Source organism: Leucopleurus acutus, assembly GCF_964270905.1.
Source record: "Leucopleurus acutus genome assembly, chromosome: 15".
In the NCBI taxonomy this organism is placed as follows: Eukaryota; Metazoa; Chordata; class Mammalia; order Artiodactyla; family Delphinidae; genus Leucopleurus; species Leucopleurus acutus.
The window spans coordinates 8,480,795-8,493,190 of NC_139157.1; the positions used below are offsets into that span (position 1 = coordinate 8,480,795).

Genomic DNA, 12,396 nt, shown 5'->3' on the forward strand with positions numbered 1-12,396 from the left:
AGTGGGGATTTATGGAGGCCCCCCGTGGTTTTAATGTGCTCCACGTGTCAGAATAACATGCTCATGAAAAGTGAAGGATACAACATGGGCCCAAGGAAACTTCTTTGTGTTCATACATAGAAACGCTTCTCCAAAATTTAGGGTTAATGTTACTTTGAAAAATGCCACTGCTGGCCTTTATCGCTACTGGCTTCTTAAACTGTCTTTAAATCTTCTTTTAGTGGTAATTCCCAAGTTGAAAGTCCAAAGGCCATTTTGAATACAGACCAGATTCTGGTGTTCTCTGGAAGACAGATGTACTCCATTTGCCGTCTCGTTCACCCTGTGAGATGCGGACTGCAAATTCATACATGGTGTCTGGAATCAGGTCCTCTATCAGCACTCGTCTGTTGGAGACCTGCTTGTAATCCCACCTTGCGGACTCCCCCTTTTCTCGGTAGCGCACAGTGTACTGTCTGTAAGAAAATGCAAGGCAACAGCACACCCCTCTGACCAATTCTCTGCACCTGAACACTGGATTCCTTGACGTTTTCCCTTCCCCACAAGTGATGACTTTTGGAGGTAAGTAGAGAAATCAAAGAGGAGAAAATTCTAAACTTTTGACTTTGCTATTGGCTCAAAGGATCTACTTAAGTTCCAGGAAGATGTGTCTAAAATAGCCCAGAGGAGATGGACCTTATTGTCTTTTCAACACCAAAATGTCTTATTGTTCAAAAGGTCAAGCAGCGATTAAAAGGAAGGGATAGAAGGGAGACTGTTTTTCTGAGGCAAGGGCCTTATTAGGGTGTGTGTGTGTGTGTGTGTGTGTGTGTGTGTGTGTGTGTGTGTGTGTGTGTGTGTGTGTGTGTGTGTGTGTGTGTGTACGTTGTGTGGAAGAGGCGATATTAAGAACCAGAACCGGCCCGAAGTACCTTGGCTCTCCAGAAAAGAAAGACAAGAAGACTCACTTCATGCCAAAGCAGGCATGTTTTCTATAAGGAAAGGCACCATGTGGTTTTGAGTAGACTTATTACCATGAGATGGAACAAAAATGTGTAACAGAGCAGGAGAAAGGCGCTTATGAAAGGAACTCTGCTGTGTGATTATCAGGCAGAGAAGTACGGTGTGACCCAACATGGTCATACTGGGCAAGCCCCGACCTAAGACATCCTCAACACTTGACATTTAAGAGTTGCAAATGCCATTTACTGGACTGCTTTTCCAAGAAGTTTTCTTTGTGGCCACTTTACGGTAGAAAGCATTTGATGCATTAAAAGTGTGCTATTCATTACGATATTTAATTAGTTAGGATAAGACTTCAGTTGCAGACACAGCACACCGATTCGCAATAAAAGTTCTGCTAAGAAAACTCAAGCCCTCTTGTTTTCATCAAGATGCTGGAAATCAAAGTCCAGTGGTAATCAGGAACACTTCATGTTGGGGGAGGCCCTATGGCTTGGGAGAGAATCACTATGCATTTTCTGAGGTCTTTGACAAGAAGCAGATGTCTTTTTTTACTAGCAGACAGTGACAGAAGCTCTATCTAGTACAAATAATATATCTAATATATATCTAATGTATACTATCTCTATATATAATATATATATATACACACTCAGCATTATATTCCATTCATCGTCTAAAGTATAATCACTTTTTCTGGTTGCAAATAGGTTCAAAAGTTAATACGTAGTGACTAGACCAAATCTTTGGCTTTCTCTTGGCTACGTATACTACTTAGTCATTTAACACACAAAATTTTTGTGACTCTATTAATCTACCACTAACTAGAAATGGCATTCACCAGTGGCCTTTTTAGCACAAAAATTGTTTTAACCTTATGGTTTTTCCTCCATCGCTATTGCAAATGAATGTAAAAACCAGAATAGCATAAGATCGTGGCTTAGGACAAAATACGTGCACTTTGTTACACACAGAGGAGCTGGACAGGAAGCAGTGCAGTGTCTAAAGAAGAACCACTGTGTGCAACGCATCAGGCAAACGTCCACCACTCTACATGGGACCCTTCCTGCTGCCACTCTTCCCGGATAACAGGAAGATGGTAAGACTCTTCCCAAGATGGACCCACGTCCCCTGTGCGTGAACAGAACGTTCATGAGACAAAGCAAAACACAACTGGGGGCAAAGAAAGAAACAGAATCTAGGAAAATTCCAAACACAAGTTAAGACTTTGAACAGATCAGAGGTGAGGTCCTACTGTGTGTCTTACACAAATCTGATTTGTGAGCAATGTGTACCACACTCGAGATGAGCTAGACTGTCATACAACAGTCTACCCGTCAGCTACAAAAGAGGTCAGCGTTCACATACGTCCAAAATTACAATCGTTCAAATAAATACACGTCTCTTCAGGGCCGGAAAAACCATGTCTCTCATATAGAAAATAACGACAAAGAAAGAAGGAAAGGTACCTTGATGTAACAACTTTCTTCTGTTTTTCCAAAACAGGATCCACCCAGGCTACCAGCACAGATTGGGATGATATTACCCGGACATTGATGTCTTCAGGTACATCCAGTTCATCCTCTTCTGCAATGACAGTTGTGCACATGGAAAGGCTGTCCCCAACAGTAGGCTCTGCCCTGAGTCCCTCTGGTCCCCAGAGTTTATTTTTTTTAATTGCTTATGCTTGAGGTAGATGAAATGAAATGAATAGAAAGTCAAGCAATTATTTGACTGGTCAATGCAGAAAACCCAAAATCCCCACTCTTCCTCTTCTTAAACACATTCTAAGCTGCCTAACCCAATCGACATAAGAACAGTAGCACAAAAAGAGGTGCTTTGCCCTTGGTCAGAGATACTCCAAATCACTCAGCGTTTTCTCAATATACACCGTGAGTTTCTGGGAAATAATGCAACTTTTACAGGAGGCAAAAGTTTAGGGGAAGAAGGGGTCAATTCAGAGCATTTCCTGGGCAATCATGGCATGAAATAAAAATTCTAGCTCAATGACTGCACAAGTCACATTGAGTCCAAGGTCCTTACAATTTAGAATCTGTGATTCCAAGGCAGATTAAAAGTAATATTCAGACAGAAAAGAGAATTCAGTTTGCCAGTTTCCAATGGAATACAGTAACGTCACAAAGTTTATAGTTTTTGTTCAATCTGTAACACCGAGACTCACAAGATGTCTTCAGTTTTGCTTTTAGTCTCTGGGAATTTTGGGGGGGTTTTGTCTGTTTTGTGTTTTTCTTTTCATCTTTCAGGGATCATGTTTCAAAAGGATGTGGCTTTCACTACAAGTAGGGGAAGGTGGAAATATGGAGCCTGTTAGAAAAGTGATACAGGGACTTCTTCTAGAGCAGCAATTAAAGAATTTAAAAAGTGAAACAACATACATGTGGGATTTTTCTTATACAACGTACCATTCTAATAATTATCAGTATAAAAGTATAATATATAGATATATGCTATATTATATAATTCAAATAAATTGTGATTTCATGAAAATCATTACGCTGTAGGTTCCCTCTTTAAATTAAGGCACATGAATCAGAAAAGGTATACTTAATTTGTTACTATATGATTGATAAAAAAATATCTGTTGAATGGATGTGGAAAAAAGTATCCCTTAGTAAGTAACCAATGATCAGGCTACCAGCAAGACACTATTACAATTTTTCTCACTCTTCTCAATGCTACTTTTAGGCAATTTTAGCTGAAATAAAGTTTGAGTGCGTCTCTTGCACGCTGCCCCCTCCACACCTACTCGTCCTTCTCTCCCTTTGTTCCCAGTCTCTCACCAAGGGCAGCTTATGCATGGATCAGACTGTGCCTGTTAAATGCTCGGCACTCCTATCATGACAGATCTGAAGCCATTCAAATATACACAGAGATAGATTTCATCACAGGAACACTCTAGCCTCTGAGTAGAAAAGAAACACACAGGCTTCCAAAATGTGACCAAGTCTGCCCTGCTGTTTCCTTTTATACTCAACAAAATCCATGTGCATTGTCGCTCAGCCAGCATCATTCAGAAACAAACAAGCCCTAGACCATGGCTTGACCAGACGCGTCCTTGGAGACATACCTGAAATCTTCCGCTTTGTTAGGGCAGCCCTGTAGACCGGCTGACTCTGCCCCCGGGAGTTCAGGGACTGCAGTGAGACCACGTACACTGACTCGGAGGCTGTGGACCAACAAGCAAGAGATGAGGTTCTGCAGCTGGTTTTCTGGAAAGCACACCCCTGCTCGTCTGTGTTCCTCTCCTCTTACCTTCTCATCTCTCTTGGGCATTCCTACTTATTCAGGAAAACTACAGGTGAGACCAAGAACTGTAGGAACTAAACTCAAAAAGAACACGATTTATGTCAGGAAATGTGGAAGGGATTTTTACCTATAATTCCTGAAAAATGGGTTTCTAGCTCATTAGCATCAAAGAAGGATGAACAATGTTTAAAAAAGAAATGAACGGAATATTTACCCACACAATTCCCTCAATTTTTTTTCCTCCAAATATAGAGGAGGGAATGACTCTGTTTTTATTTGTCATCAAAAAGAAGGGAGAGAGACAAGAATAGCCAGTGCACCAGGCTTGCAGCCCGGATGGGATGCTGTGTCCTTCGAACTAAAATCCTCAGAACGGGGTCTCTGAAGATTAGCTAAGGGCAAATGGAAGAGTAAATTCATCCTTTATTTCTGGATTGTTCTTTCAGTTAGTTCACCTCCACCCCACCCCCCAAATTGTGCATTGGGCCCACTAATGTCCAACTTACCCGAAACTTGAAAACTTTATTTGGAAACAAATTACAATAATGAACTAAAACTTACAACTCTCAGGAGCTATGGAATCACAGAGTCTGAGACCCCAGTGAAACCTTGGCTAGCTTCCAATTTGACCTTCTTAGTTTACAAATAAGGACATAAAGCCATAAACATGGACTGATTTGCCCAAGGTCACACCCCTAAAAGGACTCATAATCTTCCCTAAATCTAAAGTTGCTCATGCCCAACTCCAGGTTCTATCGACCTAGTTTCCGGTAGCAGCCTTGATCAATTCAAGAATAAAAATGAGGCAACCTGACATACTTCTAACGCACATGAACAAGGCGGCACTGAGACCCTAAAGGAAACTTCTAACACTGGTGTCCTGCCTGCAGGAATTGCAGACTTCCATATGGCAGTGGGAAAATAAACCTGTCGTTTTTACAAACAGCATGTCGAGTTAAACATAAAAGGAGACTCGTGCTCAGAAACACTCACACTGAGCCCTGTTTATGTAAAGTAAACTCCTGAAGTCTAATCACATTTCAAGGGAAGGGGCAATACTGGACAACCTGCTCCCTCCCGCGCGTGTGTGTGTGTGTGTGTGTGTGTGTGTGTGGATACACACACACATAGGGCAGGTGAAACTCATACTGTGACATGAATAAATTGTTTAGACTGAGGCTCTCACATCTTATTCTGTCAGAGAATTTTGAAATATATGTTTTACAAAAGGGAAGAATCCAGTTTGTAACACTTGAATTCATAGAACATCAAACTAAACTTCTCAACATTGGAGTCCTTTCAGGTCTGTTCATTTCTTGCTGCTACTGGCAAGTACACCAAACGTCAACAAAGAAAAAACTCTGCCATTCAACCTCCCAATCCAGGAACATGTACAAATAACTAAGTGTGAAAAGCAGTGGCTTATCATTTATCAGGAACCACCAAGAAAGAATAATTTCCCACAATTGACTCTTTTACATATCTGCGATGCGTCTCTTCAAGTTCTTGGATTTGCTGAACGCCCAGGTTCTTGATCTGCTGTGCTCTCCAAGTCAGCTTGGCCCGAGATGATCTCAAAGGAACAGTCTACACTGCAGTAAACTGTAACAATGGTTTCACACGTACTGGGTCTAGTCTCTGTGCCGCGTTAAGCATTGCACATCAATTCTTCATTTAGTGCCGACAAAGCCCCACGAGGAAGCTACTCTCATTGTCTCCTTTTCACAGATGAGGAACCAGCTCAGTGGGGTGAACTGACCCCAGGGTCATGGCCTAAATGCAGGACTGGTCTCACACCCAGCTCTGTGTGGCTCCAAACCCCAGGCTCTTACTAATGCAGGTGAGGAAGGGGCAGGGCCCAGGGCTCACCGGGCACTGACCCCGGGCCTGAGAAAGCACCTGACAGCTGGGTAGGCACCAGTCCATCTCTTTTTCATAGAAATATAATAAAAACACAGTGGTAGAAAAGCACACGTCTTTCTGTGCTCCTGATTATTGAATAAAGGGTAGAAATAAAATCTCCAAAATGACTGCAGCATCACCAGCCCAGGGACCACAGGACCCCAAGCCCCAACCCTCTCTGTCAGAGCCACCGTTTTCCCTCACTTCCCAACCTCGGCGTAATGTGGCAGAAACTACTTCTGAAGGTCCGTGGAAACGTTCTGAAGGACTCCAAATGTACACCTGCTCATTCTTCGTTACTGTCCGGCTCCCACCTCACCTGGGCTGGCTACCTCCTCTCCCTCTGTATTCCCATGCCCCCAGGGACTCCTTTGACCACAGGATTCAACCCTGGCGCCCTCCCTCCCCCCGCAAAAGGCCCCGAGCTTCCTGCCTCCGGTGCCTGCTTTTCCCTCTCCAGCTGCTTTCACAACAGTGAGCACTAAGCACTCTGGGTACGGTCGGCCCTTGTGAGGGACCGCCGGGGAGCTGGTACCCAGCATGGTGCCTGACATGGAAGATGCCCAGGAGGACATGTTTAATGAATGACTCCAAGGACCACAGGCCCACCACTTTTCTCCAAGTTTCCTTAACGTTTGGCCATTCCTTGCAGTACCACACTTTCAATGGCATCTCGGTCATCAATGGAATTAAAATCCTATGCAGGCTAAAATAAGGAGACAGGCATCCCCTAACATAGCGGGCCACACCGACATCCACAGGAATTCTTCACATCATTCCATCCTCCTGGCCAGGATGGAGCAGGTGTCCAGTGAGACCTCCTCCTCAAGGTGACCACTTAGATCGTTCACAATGGCAAGTCCAATGCTTTTTTTTTTTTTTCCCAACGCTTTTTATTTGTTGAAAATTCCTAAGCTAGCAGGTGGTATTGGAAGCCTCAGAGTCCTGAGCTGTCAGTTCAGGCCAGGATCAGGGCCCACCACTGACCTCAGTTCCAACATTTGCTCAAGTTCAGGAAGCAAAACAAACAAACAAACAAAAATCCTTCTGCTACACTCAGGCGAGCCAGGGGTTCACTACTGAGAAAACAAAGTTAACAGAACCAGTCAGATGAAAAATTTGTTGACACCAAAGGACATTTTAATGTGTGGTGTCTACGAAAGATGCAGAACAATGAAAACTTTCCACTTACAAAATGCTCTCTCTACAGTATCAGAAATGCAAAACTAGTGACTACTTATCTGCTGATATCCTGGGTAGAATTTGGCCTGAATCACCAAAACAGAGCCACTTAGCCTGCACAGTACAACCACTCAAGGCAAGGGGTAGGCCCAGGAATGAATGAATGAATGAAGAGCCCCCAGATTATTCTGTGGCTCCAGGTGTGGAGCCTCTAGCTCTGGGTCTCACTGCTAATCCTGCAGCCAGGCTTCACGAAGCACGGACAGCTCGGGTTTCTCCATTCGCTCCCACGATCCCTCTTGTTTCCGTGCGGCTTTGAAGCACACAGGTAGCTAGTCTCTTCGGGCTGGAAGAAGTCTGGAGTCTATTTTGAGGCTTCAGTGCCATGCCTGGCTCACCGCTGCCTGTGCCACCACGTGGAGACCCCGTAAAGCCCACAGAACGCCAGGCTGACCCTGTGCCATGAGCACCCAACAGACTTTTCCAGCAGTGGGTGTGTGAGCAGAGCAGTGAAGGTAACTTCCGAGAATCTTCCAGGGAGTGAGTCCAGCCTGGCTTCCGCTCGGTGTCTCCACCAGCTCAAATCTGCCCAGGTCAGTCTCTAGCCCCTCACTGCGTAGGCTGGGAGACAAGCCACGCCTGATGACCGCGTCGTGAAGAGACCCTCGTTCCCACTGGAGCCTTGGGAAGGCCCAATAAATCCCACCCTCTTCCTTGCCTGAGCACTGCTCTAATTAGAAAGTGAACAAGAATAAGCAGTGGAGGCCACAATATCTATGGCTCGTACAAACTAAGCTGGAGAACACGGGGCAGTTGTACGTTCTAACACCAAAGCCCAGAGTCGGACAGACCTTGCTGCCCCAGGAGCCCGGGCCCTCCGCGACTCGGGCACAGAGGGGCAGAACAGAATGTGTACTCTGCAGCCTGGCTTCCCCCAGAGGAGGCGACAGGGAGGGGCCGAGCCACGCTTGCCCAGCGCCTCCTGCGAAACTCATCACGTAGGTAAGGGGGCATGAGGGAAGGGAGAAAAGCAGAAGTGTTGCACAAGCGTTGCAGTGTCTCCACCCCCAAGGAAGCGCCAGGCGTGAGGGATCGTTGCTGCGCCCCTGGGAGCGTGGTCCGGGTCCACTGTCCAAGCCTACCAAGGAGCAAGGCCAGCAGAGATCAGGCCTGGAACCAAGCAACCAAGCACATAACCTCTCCCGGTCACAGCCTCCACGGCCTGTGCTTTGATGCTTCCTACACCCGATGAGGGTTTGCAGAGAGGAAGGAGGGCAGGCTGGGTCCGCAGGCTCCATCAGCTGCCACCACATTTCATCTCGATGGGATGCGAGGTCCAGTAGCCCAGGATCTAAGGTGCAGCTTAGAGAGCAAAACGATGAGAGCAGAGCCGAGATGGAAAAGCATTAGCCCCGCCCCCTCACATCCAGAAAAATGACCCAGTGCAACTGGGTCAGGAAGCCGCTGAAGGGCACTTGTTGGGCAGCCTTGTCCCACCACTAACAGAAGGTGGAAAGAATGGAGGCATGGATGGAGGATAGAACAGAGAATGAGGTTTTGAATAACTGTAATACCTGGAAAATGAACGTTACAACTGAAATACGACGTTGTCACGAACAGGCTTCAAAATCTTGAAATGACAGCCAACATCATTAAAACATCGAATAGCAATGAACATGAAACTCACCTAGCTTTTTAATTTCGTGTGTTCGCTCATCCCTCGTCAGTGGAACATAATTCATCTTCCGGCCACTTTCTCCGTAGCCCAGAAGGAAGCCCCGTGATCTGCGTGGACTCTTAGCTCCAGACAGGTGAGGCGCCTTCCACGCCACGGACAGCTGGTCGTTGGAGGAGCGGACTCGGACACGCAAGGGCTTGTTGGGCACGTCCTTTTCTTAAAGAGGACATGACACAGAGACCATTAAACAGCAAACCCTGGAGCTCACCATCAAGGATGGAAAGCGTATCCGAAGACTGACCACCACAATTAGCAGTTGGGCTTAAAACATCCATTTTTGGTTACCAGTTCTAGTAAGAACATCCTTCCCCCAAGGGCATCGACACTCCGTGTCCACGTTCCTCCCCACACTGCACACGGAGAGATCTCAAGGACTTAAAGTGAAAACATACTGTGTGTGAGACTGCCAGCCAGAAATCTTGGATGTTTTACAATGTTCCTTTTCATCTATTTCCTCTTGCCCCCTTAAAGCCAAAACTATATATCTTCTATTAAAGCAAAAGGTCAGCATGAAATACTGCAAACACTTTCATGCTATTTTTAACTGTCCTCCTGGAAGCTTTTCCACTATACAGTTGAAAAAAAAATGGGCTTTCCTTGTCTTTATGGCGAATCACTAAGAACTAAATACCACTCTCTGGTCTTGATCTTAATTTCTCTTACATGTCCAAGTCTTGCCCCTTCAGACAAACCCAGCTGCTATTCCCCATGTCTGTTGTTGCCTTTCTGCTAAATGAATCCATTTAGAGAACTCTTCTTACTAAACTGAAAATCTCAAGAATCGCTCTAGGGACTTCCCTGGTGGCTCAGTAGTTAAGACTCCGTGCTCCCAATGCAGGGGGCCCGGGTTTGACCCCTGGTCAGGGGACTATATTCCACAGGCATGCCGCAAGTGAGACTCAGCACAACCAAATTAAAAAAAAAAAAAAAAAAAAAAGAATCTCTCTCATTGTTAACATTCTCAAGGCAAGGCATTCCAGTGGCCAATACTTAGTGTTCAACGTTTTGTTTTTACATCAATTTAGAGCTGATAAGCTTGGGAACAAGGGCTGTGGACCATGTGACAACTACACTGCCTGGTTCTGACAGTGGGCCACATTCTAGCCCTTTCTGGGGATCCAGTTACCTAATGAGTTTCCATATATCAACCCCACCATCAGTTCTGACTAATTTTATTAAACTGGCAAATTCCCACCTAAGCTAACATTTCAACACTAAGACAAAATACAAAAGCAAATGTCATGAGTTAGTGAGTTTCAATAGCACAGTAAATAGCCATTGGAGATGGTTATTCCGAAAACCCAGACACCTGGCTCCAGTGTCTTGAATCGAACCAAAAGGAATATCCTTTTGAATATTAGCTGGAACTATCTAATCAGTCACTGGGCACCGCCATTCCTAAAGGCTACTGAGAGAATACCATATAACGGTTCAACAGATATTTTCCCCAGTTCACAAAGTAGAGATTACTGAGATTTTTTTTGTTTTTAATCCAATAATGTAGTCAATGAACTAACTGTACAAAACTTTGTCTTGCACCCTGGTGATGTGAGTGTAACTACTTTCGCTGGGGTTATACTACAATTTCAATGTTATTCCAAGTTCAGGGGTGGGCTCTCCATTTCAAGGTCTAGCCTCTATAAAAATTAGGGACCTCCAAGCAACTACAGAAATGACAAATATGCTTATCGCTCTAATTCCAAAGAAAATAATTTGCCCAAAGTGTTCAGTACCAATAGTCCAAGTCATTAATGCCACAGCATTGAGGAACCGAATGAGTTCCTGTATTAATCCTATGAGTTGATTACTCTTCTGAGTTCCTAGTGGGAATCTCTTGTTACATACTCATAACAACGTGACATGCAGTGTTTCTAGGAAGGTACAGGCTGGCAAATCTTGTTAAGTGTTGTGGGTGACTGTGGACATGGATTTTCTCCATCAGCATGTGTCACTGCTGAACAGACTTTGTGTGCGGCGAGGGTAAGAATAGTTTTTTAAACATAAATGGGGAAAATATCTTGTAAAAACCATTTGTGGAAAGCAAAATCTGGAAAAGGAGGAGCATGTTTAGTCTCAATGAAGTTTTGGTTTGGTTTTTGAAGTTAGCACATTTTTGGAGGACATTCCTCAGAACAAAATACACAACCGAGTTTAACTTTTCAGGGATGGAGTTTGTGTCATTTTCAGATTTATGCAAAGTTATGAAATAAACTTGACATGAGCCATAAGCAGGGGGCTAGAGGTCGAGAGAAGAAATTTTAAAGGAAGCAAAGAACCTTGCTTCATTCTCTTTACATCTTCTAAGTCATGTTTTACTCCGTGCGCCCCCAATACAAACTATCACCACCCACAAAACTGAAGCCCCTCTCACGGGTGATGCCACGGCCCCTCCGAGGTGAACCCCTCGCGGCTGGTGTTTGGTTCCAGCTTTGGGCAGGGGTCAGGGCTATGTTTTTTAAAAAGTCTATAAGGTGAAAACGAGCTCTGCCAACAACATACGACGCTTACTTTACTTTTAAGAAAAGCTCATACCTCCTCGAGGGAACCTCGGTGACGCGGGGGTGAGAAATGACTCCTGTTCAGGCTGCCACAGGCCATCTGCTCTGCTCGCTTTCCCAGTGGGACTGGCAGCTTCCCCCCAACCCAGCTGGCTACCACAGCCTATCTCCCCAGCGGCAGCAGTAAACGTGGTGGGTGTCCACGCTGCTGTCACCGACTTGACCGGCCTCAGGGCTGCCCTCCACAGCTCTTATGCTAAAGCCCCGTGGGACACAACCACGCTCCCGTCCTCTGCGTTAGGCAGCATATCAGCGTGGGACTTCCGGGATGATCTCCAGCAAAATGGGCAAAGCTACCGAAAACACACGCGTGGGTCTCGCAGGAGTCAGCTGAAAAATAAATTACTGACCAGAGATGGCACTCCCCGCTCTGCGGCTCTGCCCCTGTCCCGGGACCCTTCCAGCCTCCCATTTTACAGTGGAACCAGCGTCCTTGGAGAGCACACTTTTACAGGGGGACCTTGGGGAGTGTTGTAGGGCTGGGCTCCAGGACAAACAGTCCCTGACACTCAATAGCAAAATTCTGAACAAACAGTAATAAGGAAAAAGACCACTGGAATGCCCCCAAATGACAGGGTCCCTGAGGAGGAGAAAGGCGTGTTTCCAGGAACAAGGAGCTCGGTCCCAGACGGCACAGGTTTTTGCCTGAGGTCCTGACCCGTGCCAGGCCCACTGAACGTCGGCCATGCCACCCCCTCGGACTGTGCAGGCTTTCCGCCAGGCTCCAGCCTGCTGTCTAACCCTCCACTCCAGGGTTCGAGGACGAGGCGAGGCCTGCCGAGCAAGCTAGGGCTGAGGCTACAGACA

The 12,396-nt window shown here is 45.7% G+C and overlaps 1 protein-coding gene across 1 annotated transcript in view; it reads right to left on the reverse strand.

Moving 5' to 3' along the window:
- Positions 1 to 12,396, reverse strand: part of FNDC1 (fibronectin type III domain containing 1) — a gene marked incomplete at both ends in the record, with an annotated part of 97,052 nt that overhangs the window by 42,954 nt on the left and 41,702 nt on the right. Inside the window, 4 exons of the mRNA XM_082855863.1 lie at positions 268 to 455; positions 2,412 to 2,529; positions 4,031 to 4,129; positions 8,981 to 9,187. Of these exons, the coding sequence (XP_082711989.1) occupies positions 268 to 455; positions 2,412 to 2,529; positions 4,031 to 4,129; positions 8,981 to 9,187 (612 nt within the window). The remainder of the gene's footprint in view (positions 1 to 267; positions 456 to 2,411; positions 2,530 to 4,030; positions 4,130 to 8,980; positions 9,188 to 12,396) is intronic.